Source organism: Chinchilla lanigera, unplaced genomic scaffold (assembly GCF_000276665.1).
Source record: "Chinchilla lanigera isolate Chin_1 unplaced genomic scaffold, ChiLan1.0 scaffold00045, whole genome shotgun sequence".
In the NCBI taxonomy this organism is placed as follows: domain Eukaryota; kingdom Metazoa; phylum Chordata; class Mammalia; order Rodentia; family Chinchillidae; genus Chinchilla; species Chinchilla lanigera.
The window spans coordinates 2,281,471-2,300,983 of record NW_004955446.1 but is presented as its reverse complement, the minus strand read 5'-3'; the positions used below and the strand labels follow the sequence as shown (position 1 = coordinate 2,300,983).

The 19,513-nt window shown below is 40.1% G+C and overlaps 1 protein-coding gene across 3 annotated transcripts in view; it reads left to right on the top strand.

The window, feature by feature from the left end:
* Window positions 1–19,513, top strand: part of Mast4 (microtubule associated serine/threonine kinase family member 4) — a 539,799-nt gene that overhangs the window by 213,178 nt on the left and 307,108 nt on the right. The window contains exon 1 of one of the 3 annotated variants that reach the window (XM_013518435.1): window positions 1,060–1,134. The exons of the other annotated variants lie outside the window; for them this stretch is intronic. Coding sequence (XP_013373889.1) covers window positions 1,096–1,134 — 39 coding nt within the window. The 5' untranslated portion in view covers window positions 1,060–1,095. Of the gene's footprint in view, window positions 1–1,059; window positions 1,135–19,513 lie in introns of those variants that run through there. 3 annotated transcript variants of the gene reach the window in all.

Below are 19,513 nucleotides of genomic sequence, written 5' to 3'. Positions count from 1 at the left end.
AGTTGTTCTCTGACAAACAGCAGATAGTCTTTATATCTCTTTCTCAACTTAAATGTCTTTAGGCTAGGCACCAGGGGAGATAATTTATTATAAATTGGTAATATTGCATATTGTTACTCCTGTGCCATGCCAGTAATGAAAACTTAATATTCATCTCTTGCTGGCTTTGAACTGAAATAAGATGAGGATGAGTGGAATAAACAAGATGAAACAGACTGTGAAATTGCACATGATGGGAATTTTTTTTTTTTTTTTTTTTGCTGCTTATAGACTATAACTAAGTTAATATTCTAATTAATGATAGCTCTTAGAATTTCTTTTCCCTTTCTACATTTTAGTCAGGTATCAAGAGAACGAAGTTATCATCATGAGGGAAATTAAAGTCTAAACCAATTCTGTTTTGGGGCTAGGGATCCACAGGCCAGGTGTTTATGTAAATGATCAGGCTTCATGCAGAGAGGTGTGAGCGGAGTTCCTGGGAGGCGAGGCTGGGAAGTAGCAGCCCTGAGCCCTGGGCTTTCAGGTTTTCCGGCAGCCTGTGAGGTCTGCTACATTTTGTTTTCTTTAATGCCCTCAGAAAAGATGAGCACCAGACACAGCGGTGCTGCTTGGCCGGCCAGCTGTGCTCTAGTTTTTCACTGTTCTAATCAGCAGCTGCCTTTTACAGAGGTGTCTGTCACTGTTGATTTACTCAGCCACTTTGACCTGATAGTTGCTTCAGAAGGGGCTTGACCCGAAGCCACTGCCACAAGCCGTTTACTGGCTGCCTGGAACGCCATGGCCAGCATTTCCAAGAAGAACAAAACACCGATCCCACAATTGCCCATCTAATCGCAAGACCTCCTCCGCCTGCCTGGTTAAATGCATTAGGTATCGGAGCCCACTTGCTGCTCTCTCCCTCCGAACTGCAAGCATCCGTGATCTCTGAAGTTGCTGGAGTGAATAACTAAGTGGACCAGCTGACTCCGGGCTCCAATCAGCTAGAGCGTGATGTAAGTGTTTAGCAGCTGCGGGGCTCTGAATTAGCGTGCCCGAGTGGAGGTAGTACAGCATGGCTAGACTGTGGTGAGAGGCTCAGAGAAAGCAGAGGGGGAGATGGATGAGTCCAGCATTCTAAGACGGAGAGGGCTGCAGGTAGGAGATTGTTCTGTTCTTGACATGTAGCGTTGTCAGTGGCCAGCCATTGAGGATTTCAAAGTTCCCTTGTCATTCCTTTACTGGGCATGCATATGCGCTCAGTTCTTAGCTTTTACTTGGCAGTGAGATCTGCCGGGTCTCTAGTTACAGGTAGGACACACCTCAGGGTTCACTGTGGGAGCTTCCTTTGTCAGTGACAATAGAGAAGACTTTTAGTTGGACACTTTGGTGGTGGTTTGTTTTTCTGCTTGTTGTTCAAGAATAGTGAAATTGTGGCTGGCGGTGACAGCTGATGAGCTGATTTGGCATTCTGTCAACTGTGTCTGAGAAGTCTGTTGAGGGTAGCAACTCCGTCCAGTCCTGAGAAGACAGGACTCAGTTTTACGTGGAGGTCACCCTCCACCCGTGGCATGTGTGTGACCTCCTGGCGGTTGCGTGCAGCTGCTGGGAGTCCCCCGTCAGTAAAATGAAAGTTTCTCCCTGCAGCAGAAATCAAAGTTCACTAAAATTTATTTATGTTGAGATGAAGAAAGATATGTATCACACTGCCTGTTTTTTTTGTGCCCAAGTTTTTCTAATTAAATTACTCCGACTTTAGTGTACAAATGTATTCCAAGTTAAAACTTGGCACATGAGAAAACTTGAAAAAACACATCTGCTTGGCAGTTGGGAAGTTTAAGGAAGCCAAACATAAGGATGTTCAAAATTAGTATGTTTAAACTCTTGATAACTCTTTTTTTAATGCATAAGGAATTTTTTTCTTTAGGAAAGAAATCTAATCCTTAGTCACTGTTGAACTCACTTTTGAAATTAAGAATATATGCATGCCTGAGAATGCAGACTGTGTGGCACACTTGGAAATGCTTCCTTAGGGGTCTTTGAATCAGAGCTGGTCTAGCTGTCTGCTTTTTGTGCTATCAGTTACTAATACTAATATTATTTTTATCACTGTAATATTGTATTATAATATTGTAGGCAAGTTGAAGAATTAGTTGTAGGTAAACAAAGGAAAGATTAAAGAAGTTGGGGTTAAATGTCATCTATTGTTTCAAGCCTAAGTAAACAGACTACCTCCTTAATGAATTCTAGTGTGGTCATTGTTTTGAATGTACAGTATGGTTAGTCAGCGCTGTGGATTTCCTTTTCTTTGTTTTCATCACCTCTGTAAAGTTGTGGTAATGCACAGCTGTTTGTGTGTGTTCCTGTCCTCTCTGGAGTCACTGGTTAAATATGGAAAGGCTCTTTGTTTAAAGGATGTTAAAGTCTATTAAACTCATAATAGTTTATATTGTTCATAAATTGATAGCAGTACTGCTGAGAATTATCTCTTTCCTTTAATTCATGTTAGGTGCTTTTAAATGTGTTTTTTGTGAAAAAAATTTGTGTATAATTTTTTATTTCTGTGATTTATATATTATCAAAACTTTATAGAAGATTGAAAGCTATAGTGCTTTTGGAGGTTATGGATTTCATGGAGCTTTCATTGTAGAAATAAATGGATCATTATTTTGGTTACTTAAAATAATGAAACTATCATCTATCTAAAAGATTTATAACCATAGGAAACACTATTTGTTAATATAGTATTAGAGCGCTAGATCTTTACTGTTCTTGACATTTTCTTATACCTGTCATTATCTACTAAATAATGGCTGAAGAGTGTGTATTTTCTGTTATGAATGAGGAATAATTCTCATTGTGAGAAATAATGTAAAAATGCCTAAAAGTTCTGCTCCTTCATACTTCCCCCTCCACTCTGGCTTAAACAAAGTCTATTTTGCTTATTCCCATGATATCTAACGTTTTATAAAAGACATCACATGTACAGAGCAACTATTTTAAGAAACTCCAATGTAAGAAAACTACAAAGTAAAAAACTTAAATATGTGTATTACAACAGATGTCACTGTAGAGCTCATAAGAGTAACGCCACCTAGTGAATTAAAAAATTCAGTTAATTTACAAATACAGCTCTGTGGCGCTTTGCAACATGCAGTGAGGTCCCGTCATAGTAGTAAAGCCAGGCTGGGGACTACATGTTGGTGTTTCTGGCTCTGACCCTCTGTTGCTAGGTGACCTGAAGTAAGCTGCATCCCTCGTAGGGTCTGTTTGTTCTGTACAATGCACAATCTAACATATGACTTTTGAGTTTATTGAATAAAGATATAGGTATAATTGAGTTTTTAAAGTTAAAGCCATGTAGTAAACACATTAGTTTGTAGTAGGTTCTCAATAAATATTATATTAAGTAACAGGGAATGATTTCTATTCTTTATAGCATTCTATATCATTGCTAATGAAATAAAATCATTATATTTTTACTCTGTATTTATTGTCCGGGTTTGTCTCTATGCTAGAGCAATTATAAGCCATGCTAGCAAAAATTAACTTACAGGGATCACTATGACAGGTGAGTACATAGGATTTGGTATAATAATGGGATTCAAAGTATATGCAATGAATAGATGCGTAGTATGTGGAACTAACTAGCTCTTTAAATAACTTAAAAGTCTAGCATCAGAAACCTGAAAGACATAGTATTCTAATGCTCTAAGATCTCATTTTATAGCAATGCAGTATCTGCTTAGTGTAAATCCTGCAGTATGTACTTAGAGCCTATTTTTAAAATTTCAGTATCCTTAGCTCTTCAAAACAGACATACCAGTGGTATCTGTAAAATTTGGACTTTGAAAAATTGTTTTAGTCAGAACATATAAATTTCTCAGTGTGTGACTTACTCACAAAATGCCAGCACAACTAAGTTATTCATCTGATGCAACTGCACATTTCTGCCTTTTCTGAGAACTATGCTAATGTCTCCAGTCCTACTGATAACATTGCAGGCACTGCCTTTGAAACCAGGGGGAGAGGAAGAGGTCCCAGTCAGAATCTAGGAAACTTCTCAAATTGCATCTCCAAATGTTGGAAAATCTGATGGATGGGTGGGCTTGGGTAGACCTTGGATTTGGAGCAATTTGAATTCTAGACAAGTCGGTCTAATTCATCAAAGGGTAACTGACTCCTTTTAGACGAGATATCCCTCATACATGGGTCATATTTTTAAATGTCAGAAAAATTAATTGCTGTGGCAATTTCCATTATGTTTCCCTTGCATTTGTTTGTATGAATGTGTCTCTACCCCTAATGTGATGGATTCCAAGGCTGGAAAACAATGAATGGCAGGCATCACCGTGGCAGGTAGAAGTCACTAGAAGGGACAGGAGGGTCTGAGAGACGCCTCCTTGGATTCCTTATCCTTTTATGCTGTGCCCCATCTGGGATCATCTCCTGAGGACTTTCACCCCTCCAGTAAATATTACCATTTCAGTCCACTTCCAGATTTTCACATGCACCTGTAAGGGAATTTTTTTCCCTAAGTCTACTTTATAGTGTAGTTAAACAACAACAAAACAGTTAAATGCTTATAATTTAGACTTCTAAATTTGTGGGCTTATTTAGATTTTATTTCTCTCTCTCCTATACTTGACGTTACATCCCCAAACTTATTTAAAGGTTATTTAAAACAATAAGAAATAGTGAGATAGATGTTCAGCCTCTGGGAAGGGAATGAAGAGACAGAGGGGGGAGAAGAAGGGAATGAGATTAAAAAGGGAATTGTGATGTGTTGTGTACATGTACCAAGTCTCTATGAGGAATGTGACCATTATGTACTACAAACATGTCCAAAAATAGATAGGAGAAGGAATCCAAAACAAGAAGGGGATAAAAAATTAATTAACAAATGCTGTGTACATGTACCGACTCCCCATAACAAATGTAAGCATTATGTACTATACACACGTATTAATAGTAAACAACAAAAACCAACCAGCAGTCTTCCCTGGAGCCAGCCTCAGATGTTCGTCCCCCTGGCCTCAGTCCGGACTTCCAGTGTAGAAAGCAAAGATGCAGGTGGACACTTCACATTCTGCCTGGGTATCAAACCACCCTGTTTTGCGTTTGAATATGGATTATTTAAGTCATAACATCCTGATGTTTCTTCTGAATCAACTTTGATGTAATAATGTGTGTGTTTACAGTTTACCTAAAATTCAATAGCAGGATTATTATGTGGGAGTAGGATTCCATTCCTACTAATTTTGAGACTTTAGATGACTATAGGGAGCAGTCTAGTTGGAGGATGTATTGGAAATACTTCTGATAATATTAATCCCTTTTGAGGATAGGTGCATTTGTTCTTCAGTAGTTCCAGGAAAACAGAAGATTCTGTGGGACAGGAGTCAAGAGAATAGGTGAACCTCTGGTAGATACAAGAATGTACTTTGTTAGACAAATGGGAGGTATATCTGAGTGGTATTTCTTATCCGTGGGAGGAGCTCAGTTTCTGCCTCAGAGGCAGATGTGATACTGCAGTTTAGCTCCCTGATCTGTAGGGGAAAAGGATGATTTGCACTTAAGTCTACATTCAGAAAAATTTCATTTCGTATTCTCAGAATTGTTTATCTTAATGGTGTAGAATAAATAACTCGGGTACTAACTCCTGTTTTGCACCAAGGCTGTTGTGTAGTGGCTAGGAATCCAGAATACTGACGCCTCTGTATTTCTCACAGTGAAATAACAGCCCTCCATTCATTCTGATTCCCACCCTTCATTTGTCCATCTCTTGCCCCTGTCACTAAGCCCGGTCAGCTCTACCGAAAGTGTACATCTAGAGTCTAAACCTGCCTGCCCTCTTCCGTGCCTGGAATACAGAGCTAATTGGTGTCCTCCAAGACCAGGTCACTCTCCTCCAGTCCCTCCTGCTTCTCATCTCAACTCCCATAGCTGTCCCTGCTTTAAAATCCCCATCAGACTTCCCATCACTTACCCCAGGATGGAGTAAAAACTGCATGCTGCTCCTCATGTCCCCCACAGTCCACCTCTCTGCTCTCAGGTCTGACTCATTGCCTTCCACACCCCTGTTCTCACCTCCTTTCCCAGCATGCTTTGGGATCTCCAAACTTCATGCATCCTCTTGTCCTGTAAATACCTTTCTTTATCTTGCCTGAATTTTTTCTGCTTAATAGGGACCAAAGTAAATTCTAAGTCTTCCATGAAATTTTCCCTAATTATCGCATCCCATTCTGAAATTTGTAATAGTCCATTGTTTGCTGTATGCAAACGTAACCTTACAGCATGATGGATTTTAAAATTATTATTTTCTTATATTACAAAATTATTTAGAATTATTTCATTTTTAGTGTTTTACCCTGAAACTATAAACTCATGGAAGATTAGTGGTTTTAGAGTCAGGTATGTGTTGAATGACACTGAATAGCTCTGGCATATTATAACCACTCTGAGTGTCCATGTGCATGCATATAAAGTGGAGATAACAAATGAAGTATTTAAAGACTGAAGGAGTTTGGAAATCTTGTAGCGCAGTGTGGGCCATGTAGTACTTACTCATTTAACTTTAGTTCTTTTCCTTCTGTTACCATGAAGTATCGAACAGAGTAATTGTAAGTAATTAATTAAATACTATGTGGGTTTCAGAGGGGGTCTGGGCAATAGAAAGATGACTTGCATTAATTAGATGATCTGAGGAGTGTTTTGTAAAGGGGTTGTTTAAAAGATGTAGACAGGGGCCAGGAAAGTTTCAGGGACTGTGCAGTACTGGGTCTAGAAGCCACAGGAAGCCATTACCATCTCTGTGTGGGAAGGGGGTGGGGCTGAAGAGAGCAAAAAGAGCAGAACTCAGACACAGAGCAGCCCTGAGACAGCAGCAGTGACCTTAGGGACAGGGACGCAGTCAGCCCTGTGACTTCTCAGGGAGGTGCGAAGATATCGACTTTCCCGTGTCCTTCTGTGCTCTTTCTTACCATGCACCCAGTGGGTGAAGCCAGAAGGCAAGGGGTCCCTTGGACTCAGGGCCCAGCGAGGGGTAGAGGGCAGGCTGGGTGGGGAAAGGCAGTACCGCCGGCGTGGTTTGTATCAGCACAGGTCGAACTGCCTGGTGCTCTTAGCATTTTGTGAGCAGAAGTCCAGGTTTACGTTTCGTAGTGCACATCCCTGGGACTTGCATTGTGTTCAAGCTTGTGAACAGATTCGAAGCTGCTTTTTGTGAAAAGTCACAGTTCCATTGCCCTCTGCTGTGCAGTGCTGAGGTGATCTCTGCAGTCACCCTTTGTCTTCCTGGATCAGTCCCTTCCTTTCCATTTCAGTGTGAGGCACCTGGCTGTCCTTGAGTCAGGGCAGAATACCTGGGCTGCGGGTCCTGCCAGCAACCTGTCTTGGTTCGCTGTGCTGTGCAGATCCCAGGCAAGCTTGGTGGGAAATGATGTGTGAGGAGAGTAGCCCAAGGGACCTCTTACTGCTCATCTCCCAAATTCCCTGAGGTGTGCGCTATGGCAGGTTCTCACGCCAGGAGGCGACACACCTATACCATCCATCTCTCCTGCCCCACAACCCTCTTTGCAGAATTACAACTTCGTGTTAAGTCCTTGGCTTTTATGGAGGGTCCATAAAAGAAACGACTGAGAAAACATCTTTGCGCTCTTGGTAAAACTCCCCCTGAAGCCCCATCCATTATGCTGTGCACGCTCTTATATTAGACCCACACGATAAATTAGCTTTAAGTTCAGCAGTAAAATGCTCCCCCTCTTTAGACGAGTGAGTTCGCGTCTTTCAATGCAGTGGTGAGAAGGTGTGAGGATCCTGTGTCTTTCTGCTTGTGCCTTAGCAGTTCAGGGTTAAGTTTTGTATTCAGTGGCAACAGCTTTCTGTATAAAACTAGCCACCAGTTCATTGTTTAGCTTTTGGTTCCTTCTTTGCAGAGTTGTGTGGTTTTATTTATAATACCTTTAAAAAATATTAAATTGCTTTTTCAAAGAAGCTATGAAGTACACAATACCTAAAATTTAGGTAATGTTACATTTAAAACAAATCATTTAGAAGATGACAGAAGACAAAAAGGAGATTAAAAGACTAATCAGCGAACTAGATAAACTATAAAAATTGAGAATAACATGACAGTTCAATATGTATGCAGCTACCAATCATTTTATTGTTGGCCCCGGGATCTAATTAAATTAAACAAAGTGTCGGAATTTACTAAAAACTTGTATTTCAAGGAAATGATGAAAAACAACACAGCCTTTTAGAAGTATCTTAGAGGTGACACATTTTTCTTTGAAGCAACCAAATGCATAGAGATTGGCACATGACTTAGAAGACACCTGTGCTAGAGGGTGACATTTTCATTAAAATTATTCTTTTGACAGATATGCTGACAAAAACAATGTCAAGGGAAAAGCAACACAGGTTACTAACTATATATGATATATGTAAAAACATTTTTAAATGTCTGCTAACATATGCATACACACGTGTGTGTGAGGCAGAGGTAAGTGAGTATGAGTATGCGTGTGTATGAGTATGCATGCCAGTGTGTGTACTCCAGCCTAGTGGGATGAAGCAATGAGCCTGCCCAGACTTCGGAGTGTTCAAGGTCATCTCTATCACATATTAGCTGTGTGCTGTTGGCTGCACTATTTAATTCCTCAACACTACAGCACTAGCACTTACAGAGTTGCTGAGGATGAATTAAAATGAGGTACAAAAAGCCTAAAAAAATCCATGCTCACTAACATTTATCTGTTTTCTTTCTTCATTATCATTTAAAATAATAAGAAAATACACTAAAATGTTAACTTACTGTATGCTATTGAGCTCATAAAATTTTTTTCATTCAGCTGCTCTACTATGTGTGCTGCATTATAACAAACAAGTGGATTTAGGGAGCCTAGTTTTATTATTGCTTTATTGTCTAAGAAAAACTTTTAGAGGACTTGGTGCCATCCCATGAAAGTTTCTAAAAATGGCCTCTTTGGGCAAAGTTTTGGACTTAAGAAAAGTAAATCATGTCTAGTGTCATGCATGTCCCCAGATCTTAGGACAGTGCATTGCCCACAGCTGGCTACTCTTTTGAGAAGCACCTGGGGAGCTTCCTAAGGGCTCTGGCCTGGATAGGATCCACGTCAATTCAACAAGCAGCTCCCGGTGGTGTGCAGCCTGGGGTGGGACACAATGCTCCTAGGGAATTGTGTGTCCAAGTAACCCTTGAGCATAACCCTTGACCCTTAACCCTTTCGTGTCCGAGTAACCCTTGACCATACAACTTCTGTACCTGCAGATGTAAGATTGGACAGCCTTTAGAAGGTGTGTCAGAGCTTGGGCTCCTGTCTTCCAGTGAGACCTCGGATTGTTGCCTTAAAGGAGATGTGGGTCGAGGGTGCACATATTCACTGTCTTTATTTCTTGGGTTCCCAAATGACAGCAAGGATAGTCACATCAGAGCTCACTCTGGGGGTGCAGTTATTGTAGTGAGGTGGCTGCAGGCAGCCCTAGATCATTATCCCTCCAAGGACCCACAGCCTTAGTGGTGTCCAGGTCTGATTTTACATTTTTAAAATTGCTGCCCCGTGCTCTAGGGTTTACATCAGAAAACTCCCTCAAAGCCATGGTAAAACATTGTTTTTTCCTTGAAGCATCCTCCTAATGTTAAAGATAGCAGATGCTCATGATTTGGAATAGAACCCTTCCCATAAATGCACTCGAGGAGCATATATGTTTGAGTTCTCAGAACATTGGTTATTTTACTTAGATTGTGAATGTGTATGCCCTTGACTCAGGTGGTCAAGCTCAGAGCAAATGTGTAATGATGGCGATGGTGATGACAATGGCATCTGTTAAACAGGTTTGTGTCAAGACTGCATGCTGCATCAATATACGCTTGTGTGCTTCCCTCCCAGGCTCTAGTAAGAAAACGAATGAAATACTGACCTGTGAGGGGCTACAGAGTGGTGGTGAGAGAGAGACAGAACAGTTTTCAAAACAGCACATGCTGCACACACATCAGTCATGATACAGGGACCCCAGGGGAGAGTGACTGTGACAGTGGCATTAGCGTGGTGATCTCTTGGTGGTCTGGAATGATGGGAGAGGCTGGAGGTGCCTCCCAGGGTACAGGAAACAAGAAGTAAAAGTGATCTGGATGGGAAGATGTTAGTTGGTTCTGTGAATCTAATCTCTAAGGCGCCTGTGGAATTCATCACTGGTAGGTGCTCAGGACGCAGTTGGGCATGTAGTTTCAGACTTCCAAAGAGAGCTGAGCCTGGGTGGAGAGTCTGATGCCATCAGCAATAATAATTAATGGAGCTAGACCATGAATAAAGAGTAAACATACAATTTCTCTCAGACTAATGATTTCTGTTGTAATGGTTTTCAAGAAGTGTACCTTAATGCACATTTTAACACTTATTTTGCAGGAATGGTTAAAATTACATAGTGAACAAAATAGTTTTACAGTTTAGTGTCGGGCCTTGACAATAATGCAGCCCATTTTGAAGAATGAAAATATATACACATATATATGCCTTGAAAATAATGTATCCCGTTTTGAAGAAAAAAATATGTATACATATTTGCAAATTGCTTGCAACTTTGACAACTTGCCTACAAGTCTCCATTCCAGTACAATTTTGAAAAAGCAGAATGAAACATCTCAAAACTAGAGGCTGTAATGGAAAAAGCAATTCATTGTTAAATGAAGATGATGAGGCTTGTACCGTATTGCTTGAAATAGAGTGAATTTAAAACCTGAGTGAGATTACATCAAATTCAGCTAATATTTTTCTTCCATTTGAATGGACTGTCACTGAAGAGGTTCAACTAAGAAAGTGACATGAAAGGTACAATTTTATCTTTTTTCTGACATTCTGTTCCCAATTTCTTTTTACATATATATGTACACAGAATCATTAAATTATATTGATAATAAAAAAAAAACCATAAACCCTTCTTAGGGGGAGCCAATATGTAAGAACTAACTTTTATTAGCAACAGATTCTTTCCGAGTTCCTGCCTAGTAGTTTTAACATGTTGCGAAAATGAAAATCCACAGCAGTGTGGTGAGGAAGTCGTGGATAGATCCTACTACAATGAACTCAAAATGATTGTAGAAAATATTGAATATTTTTCAGTTTTTTTGCTGCCCAAAGTTAGAAGCCAGTCTGGATGTATATCATTTCATATTTTTTTATTTTAAAGAGATTATAAAAAACCAAAAATGATACAGAATTTAGTGTAAGAAACTGAAAGAATAAATAAAATCCCAAAGGTACAATAAATATTGTGAAAAGGAAAGAAACTGCTCAAAAGGAAAGAACAACTGGAATGGGGGAAAGGAGAAAAGAAAGAAAGAAGGAAGGGAAAAAAATATACATATACACACGATAGCTAAGATAATTGTGCTACTAGTTTCTATTGGTTTATTGAAAGGAACAGTTAATGCCTAATTGATCAATTTTGCATGCTTACATCTAGTAATATGATTTTTATTATGTCATGATTTTTATCATCTTCATGAAGAGCTAATAATAGCTTTATATTTCTTAATGATCTATCTCATTTTAGCATTATGAAAGTAAAGATTGCACAGTACTATCGATTTAATTATTTATATTTTTTGTTAAAACTTTATTCCAAGTATGATTTGTGAAGCTCTCTGACTCATTTTCCATGATCCATTTAGCAATCCAACTGAAGGGCCTTATGGTAAATGAGTCAAGTTTGATAATGTGGTAGATCCAGTTATTGTCTTAATTCTGTACTCCCTGATAGCAGAAGTATGTTCACTGTCTTGTCACAACCTCATAGTAACCAGAGGTAAGTTTTCCGTGCCTGACTTGGGGCTCAGTCATTACTACCAGGTGGTTGGTGAACCTGTCAGAGAGTCTTTCAATGCGTTTTTGCAATTTTGTAACATCTTATCTTTCATAATCCATCATGAGAAAAATGTGTCCCAAGGAGCATGCATAGCCTAGATCCCAGTGCAAACTCCTATAGGGCGGATCTATATAAACCAACAATCTGGGGTCCAGAACACCAGACCCAAATGTACTTGCAGATGTGAGAACAACTGCTTGTTGCTATCAGCTGCTGAGTTTTGTGGATAGCTACCCAGCATATAATGACAATAATGACTTGTGGTAATGGGGACAGGATTATGTTTACTAAGAGTGATGGCACTGTCCATATCTTCTTTCATTCTTATTTCTTTAAACTCCATCCTTTCTTAGTTCTGGAGTGCCTGTGATCCAAGTATAGCATGTTGTCCTTTTCTAGCAGTCCCTGTTTTTATTAAAAGACTGTGGAAGGCAGCAAAGCAAGAAACAAAAGTGCTGCAACTGGAAAGGTATGATATATTTATTGATACAGTTACGCAAATATGTAGTGCTCGTGTATTAACTGTATTTTGCGGGGGCTGGGGATTTAGCTTAGCGGCAAAGCACCTGCCTGGCAAGCGCAAGGTCTTGAGTTCGGTTCCCGGTACCGGAGAAAAACTAAAAAAAAAATAAAATAAAATAAACAAAAAAAAAACCTGTATTTTGCTCCTGTAGGCATTTAGAGGAAAAGGGGGACTTATAAAGGGCAAGATGTAGTTAATGTGGAGCCAGCAAAGGCCTTTGATCACAGCATTGCAAGGTGCTAATTAGAAACCATTCAGCCTCAGAGTGCCTAGTGGTTGGGGCTGCAGGGGGCTCCTATGTACAGCAGGTCTATGGAGTATTAATCAGTACAACGGGGCTGGCATCGAAAATGCCTTTGTTTTAAATAGGCAAAAACTGCCACCTTTAACATTTTACCTGCTGCAAAAGTGTTTTGATGTGCCCTCAGTCTTTTGATTTTTAACTGTTCTTCTCCCCGTTTTTTTTACCAAGCACTGTTGGGTCATTTATGATGACCATGTCAGCTGTTACACTACCGTATGCTTCTTACCCAGAACTGGTTTCATAGAAAGCCTGTGTCCCGAGCATACTTGCTTTGAATCTATTTTGATGTGTATCAGCTGGAATAGGTTTTGAGCTCCTGGATATTAACTTTTGTATGCCACTTTCTTTAGAAGCTAATTGACTAATTTGAGGTAGAGACAGGATGAGAGTCTATACATTTGACCAATTTCACAGAGCTTACCTTGCAAGCTATTGAAATGCAAATCCAGCTTATGCTTAGAGACACCAAGAATTTACACACTCATTTCTTCGTTTTCTTCTGAAAAGTAAGCATTCAAAATTCATGCAATTCTGTTATTCATGTGCTTTATATTTAGGTTCCATTTGTATGTCTAGATAAATCTTATCACCATTATTTAAAATTTCATGAATGAAACTTTGCATCTCTAATGCCACACTAGCCAAGACAACTTTAACCAATCAAACTAATTTGAAATGTGGTGCTTTGAAATGAGTTCTTGTGTGTGTCTGAGTATATGCATTTACATAAACCTATGTCACTGTCTTATCAATGCTGTGTAGATTTGAATCTCTTCTATAAACAGTGATAAGATTTCAAAACAACCTTGTGTTGTTTTGCTCCCCAGAAAAACTTGACTCTTTACTATGTGGTGCTTAAAAGGATTCTTTAAGGGCTGGGGATTTAGCTTAGCGGCACAGCGCCTGCCTGGCAAGCGCAAAGTCGTGAGTTTAGTTCCTGGTACTGGAAAAAACACCAAACAAACAAACAAAAAAGGATTCTTTAAAATGCTGATTGCTGTCCAAGCACTTTGTCTGTCTAATAGTTATCATGTTAATGGTCCTGGAAGAGAATATTCCTTCCTTTGCTGTCCAAACACTGGTACTTTCAAACCATCTACCACTTCTAGAAGAATTTTGTGTGTCAGCAAAACAGTTCCTCTACCATTTGATCTGGTCTACAAATTAGCCATCCGGGACGAAGTAATGTCTTTAAGGATCCTTTTCCCTAAGCTACGGTCACTTCATCCCTAAGAAAGGAGAGAGACTTCCTTCGTCAGATGCAGGACTCCCCAACCCAGAGTCTTGCCTAAGGCCTGTCAGTGGCCCTCATATTTTCTGAGACAGCCTCAGTGTGGGACAAAGCCAACTCTCCTACACTACAGGTGGACGAAGGAATATAGACTGAGGTGAAATTCTGTGTTAACTTTTCTGATTCCATGGAGGAATAGTTGTGGAGGCCTGAATTAAGATTTCTGTCACTTTCTGGGAGCTTTATCAAAAAGGACTTCATCAGTTGTCTGCAATCTGGAAGGTTCTGTGATTTCTGGGAAGGGCAGAAATCTCAGTTGCTCTGAGAAAACAAATATCTGTGGGAATTTTGATAGGTGGGCCACCGTAGATCAGTGCCCATGCTTCTGGCACAGCAGTTTTGCACAGATTATTGGAATGAGATCACCTTGCCATACCTTCATGGATTATCTCAGTTTTAAGCCCCCCTTTCAGGTTTGGTGATGTCCAGATGCTGGGGCGGAAGTGGCTCCGTCATGTCCTGCCTCCTGTCATGGGGAGGGTGTCTCTCCTTATAACAGCCCTTCCTGTCATTGTCAGTGTTTTCCTAAACTGAAACCTGGTGTGAAGTCTGGCACTGATCGCTAATAGCTGGTCGCAGCCAGCCTAGTGACACGTACGTGGATGCATCCATGTTGGGCTGGGCCAGGTAATGGACTGTTACAGATCCCCCTCCCACCTGGAGTTCTCTCAGTTAGGGATCCCTGTGACCTTTTAAACTTCAGACAAAGACACATATAATGTTCTTTTCCATCTATATTGAAAATAGCAATTATAGTATTTAGTGTAATAATGATTTGATTTTAGGATTTTGTATCTTTTTGACAGAAAAACTAGCAGTTCTATTCTTCCTAGCATCCCATTTTTTCCATCTCTTCTTACTACTAACTTGTGATCTGTGGGGATCCTTTTATTTTTTATTTTTTTATTTTTTTTGGTTTTTCTCCAGTACCGGGAATCGAACTCATGACCTTGTGCTTGCCAGGCAGGCTCTGTGCCGCTGAGCTAAATCCCCAGCCCTTGTGGGGATCCTTTTAGTACTATGGGATCATTATTGGACCAGTCTCATGGGAACGTTTATTCACTCACCCAACAGGTGTTTGTTATACACTTTTACTTTGCATTAAACTGGGGATACGTAGGCAAAAAAACCTCAATTCTTGTTGACCACTAGGAGCCTGTTCTATCACTTTACTGAAAGGAACAGTTAATGATTAATTATTTGATCAATCTTGCATGTTTCTATTTGTTCTCCTGAGAAAGTTCTTTGAAGACATCAATACGTAATACAACAACCATTGTTAAGTTCCTACCACTTGGTCTGTAACTCTGTATTGCTTGTATTGTTCTTATACTATTTTTAAAAGGATGTCTGTTTGTTAATATGTTTTCCTTCTTTTATTTTTAAAATAAATTAAAAAAAAGGAGCCTATGGCCAAAAGTGGGGAAGAAAGACAAGTAATTAGACATTTCCATCTAAGTATTTAAAGTATTACATTGTTAAGGGCCAAATCAGTAAATAAAAAAAGAGAGACATCTATTTATTGGACAATATATATTTGGTTCTCTTATGGGATTTTAAGGATGCTCTTAAAAATAGCATCCTATATAATAATCAAACGTAACATTTTATGAGTATCCAGTGCCATGCACTATTCTAAGTATTTTATACATATGAGTTTATTTCATTTCTGTAGCAATCCCTTGGGGGAATTGCTATAATCCTCTATTTTCAAAGGAGAAAATCGGAGTGTTAGTTAAACTTTCATTAATTTGTAGGCCTAGTAAGTGATACTGACTGGTTGAAAACTTGAACTTAGATCCGAGTGGTTTGGCCACCTTCTTAATGACCTTACTCGTTTTTTGCCTCTGAGGTAGGAGAGACAGATGGCTGTGCTGATAATCATCCTGTACTCTGAGAAGTTCAAGTGAAGTTGTATCTAGGGTAATGCATGGTCTGATTTGGGTATGGTTTGTCCCTGAGAGGTCCATGTGTAGGGGATTGGTCTGTGGGGACTGATCTGACCTTTCAGAGATAAGGGCAGGGGGAGGGTCTTAGGGACATGTGGTCATGTCCTTGACTGGGGTTAAGGTGTTTCTGATGGGCTGCTGGCAGGTCTCTTGAGAGGACTCTTATCAAAGGCAGAGCCTGACCTCCCTCCTTATTGTGTGCTCCTTCTTCCCCACGGGCTGTCTGCCATGACATCCTCGCCATGATGCTCCTTAATCTCCAGAACTGTGAGCTAAATAAACCCCTTTTTTCCATAAGCAGCCTACCTCAGGTAGTTCAGTATAGTGATGAAAAAGTCACTAACGGAACATGGGAACCCAGAGAGGGATGTGGAAGAGTGTCTATGTGCAGGTAATAAGCAGGATAGAAAACTGGCAGCGTGTTGCCTTCGCCCAAACTTCCTCAATAGACTTAAAGAGCAATAGCTATGTCATATTTTCCCACCAATAGGCTTAGAGGGGAATATCAATTCTAGGTGTTTCATCCATGAGGAGAATTAAGTGATGTCTACTGTATTAAGAACTAATACACAATCATAATTATGTAATTGTATCGAACACTTACAGCCTGGAACAACTTGAGAAACTGGTTGGTAGATGGGCAGCCATGCTGGGAAATACAGATAAGTAAGTAAGGCAGAAGAGGGAAGACACAACGTTTCAGTTGCTATTTGAGCTAATTTTAGTTCTCGAAAGGTAGAGTAAAAAGATATCTAAGGGGCCCATGGAAGTAGAAAGGAACACTTTTAAATTTCATTATGGAAAATAAGTTTGTTAGAGCTCTAACTCTGCATGACTTAACCACACTGAGCTTTTGAGTTAAAGGATGTGGGCCCTAGGTGCTGAGTCTTTCCCGGTCACCCAATCCCCTTTCCTGGTTTTTATTCAGGGATGGTGCCTTTTCTTCTTAGACATCAATTAGACGAAGTAGCTAGATGCCACATAGGGTAAATGGAAAGAGCTTGTTTAGGAAATTGGCAGTGGTATGAAAAGTAGGACCAGGAAAGGGAGGAAACCAGGCCCTCCCAGACATCTTAAGACATCAAACCATGCCTGAAGCATGGGAGTTTTCAGTTACACCAATGGGTAAATCTTTTATATTCTTTAAACTATTGTGAACTGAGTATTTTATTACTCGGAACAAAATGCATCCTCATTATTATGAAGTTTTACTCTAGTTACTGTTCGCTTAAGGATGAGATTTTTTCCTTTTGAATATTTAGGTCTTTTCATTTTATAGTCATATGTATGGTGTCTAAGCCTTCCCACTACCATATCTTTTTTTCTTCCACACAGATTTCCCATTTTTGTCACTTTACAATGTAAATATCTTTTATACACAAATTATTTATTTTTTAATAGGTTACAAGAGATGCAAGAAAGACTATAGGATACTTATGGGATGCAAATTTATTTCAGAGACATTTGTCATAAAAATACTAATTTTTTTCTTGTTTTGAGAGATTTGTAAATTTGTGTTCTGACTCTGCTAATCTCTTAAAGGCTGGCAGTTTTATTTACTTAGTAAGCATCAGTAAGCATGACTTCACCAATGATCTGCTAGCCCAAGCTGTTATAATTTTTAAGCTAAATGATTTGACAGTGATAAATAGCTGAAATGGCAAGTCAGCACAAAGCTTTATTTCATTATTGCTTTTTATCACTTCTCTAAATAATCATTCTCATCCAGTAGCTATTAGATACAGTTGAGTGAGGATTAGGATGTGTGGAACAGGAAATCCTGCCTGGTGTTTTATTTTAGTTTTTTATTCTCCGTTTGATTTCCATCTTCTCTTCCCAGTTTCCCTCTTCTCTCCAGTACATTTACTTCATGAAATGTTCTTAGAGTTATGGTCCGGTGGTTCATGATTTAAGATCCAATTCTATAGACACCCTTGCCAGACCACAGGTGTGTTGACAGCTGAGCATTTATATACACAGGGTATGGAACCTGGGGTGGCTGCTGTGCTTCTATCAGAAAACTGTCTCAGATATGTAGAGGGAGCCCGGTGTGGTGGCGCATGCTTATAATCTCAGCTACTTGAGAGGCTAAGGCAGGAGGATTTCAAGTTAGAGACCAGCCAGGGCAACTTAGCAAGACGCTGTCTCAAGACAAAAAAGGGCTGGAAGGGGTTGGGGATTTAGCTCAGCGGCACAGTGCCTGCCTGGCAAGTACAAGGTCGTGAGTTCTATTCCCGGTACCGGAGAAAAATCAAAAATCAAAAAAAAAAAAAAATGGGCTAGGGACATAGCTTAGTGGCAGAGTGCTCATTTAACATGTGTGATGTCCTGGATTCAATCCCATGCACTGAGATAAAGAAAAAGGGAAGGAAGATAAAGGAAGGTAGGGGGAATTGCTGCTCCTGCTGCCCATCCCAGCTTCACGGTCTTCTAGTGCCTGGTTGATGCTTTAGTCTTTTGTTAAGGGCCAGAACCTCTGCAAAACGGGCAACCTGTTGGACATAGCTAATTCCCTGCACTGTCCTAATTAGGGTCATTGGGAGTGTCTTTGTTCCAGGTTCTTTGGGGCGTCTTTTAGTTGGGATGACGGTGTCATCAGTCACACTGGGATTCCATAGGCTGGGATGGATGCTGAAGCAGTTTTGTAGTTGATGGGGACTTGAGGGGTCTGTGTACTTTTGCCCACAGTGCTTCATTCTGCTCCGCAGCCAGTGTGCCGCTGAGGGAGCAACCACAGCCTCTGTTGGGTCTTCGCCCTCTCCCTTGCAGGCTGCCTGTCCCTTCTGAGGCCTCCCCAGCTTCTGGATCCTCTCCCTCTACCTTTCCTCTCCTTTTCTTCTTTCTTTTCTGTTTCCATCCTCATCGCCTGCCTCCCCTGCCCTTTTTGGTATGCCCCTCTCCTTTTATTTTTCCTCTGCTCCCTCCTTTTTCTGGAGTTCCTTTGGCCTCTTTTCTCCCTTAGAAAAGCAGCTCTCCACTCCAAACCCCTAGCCAGGCTGAGGTCCTCCTCTGCCGGTACCAGTCATCTCGCTCCGCTTTTGTCACAGCTGTGCATTCTCCTACCTGTCTTTACCCCCTCTTTCTATCACTTTCTTGAGATCAAGAAAATTGGCTACCCCCCTATACATGGTCAAACATGGTAAACAATGGAGCACTATTTGCTGTTTGCAGGCATAGGGTTGTGGTTGAGTTTAATTCTCTTTGTGTTTTCAAGTCATTTTATTAAGAATCTGTGTTGTGGATTGTTTTTATAATTAGTATTAAAGTTTAAAAGGAAATACAATTTGATAAAAGCTATGCATGGAATAAAGGAGACTCTCTCAAGGTCTGCTCAGATGTTAATGGGGTCCTTGAAAAAGTGCATTACCTCACAGGCATGAGGCAATTATTTATAGTGGTTACATCAGCTGGAATAAAGATGATAAATTCTGGATTCTTGTCCCTGTGCACCCTGATTCTCTGAAGAATTCCAGGTGAAGGATTTGCCTTATTTGTCTTTTGTTGCTTCTGTTACTCCATCAGGGCCTAGGTTTAGGGCTTTTTTGTTTAAAAAAAAAATATATAAACTCAATAACAATGAG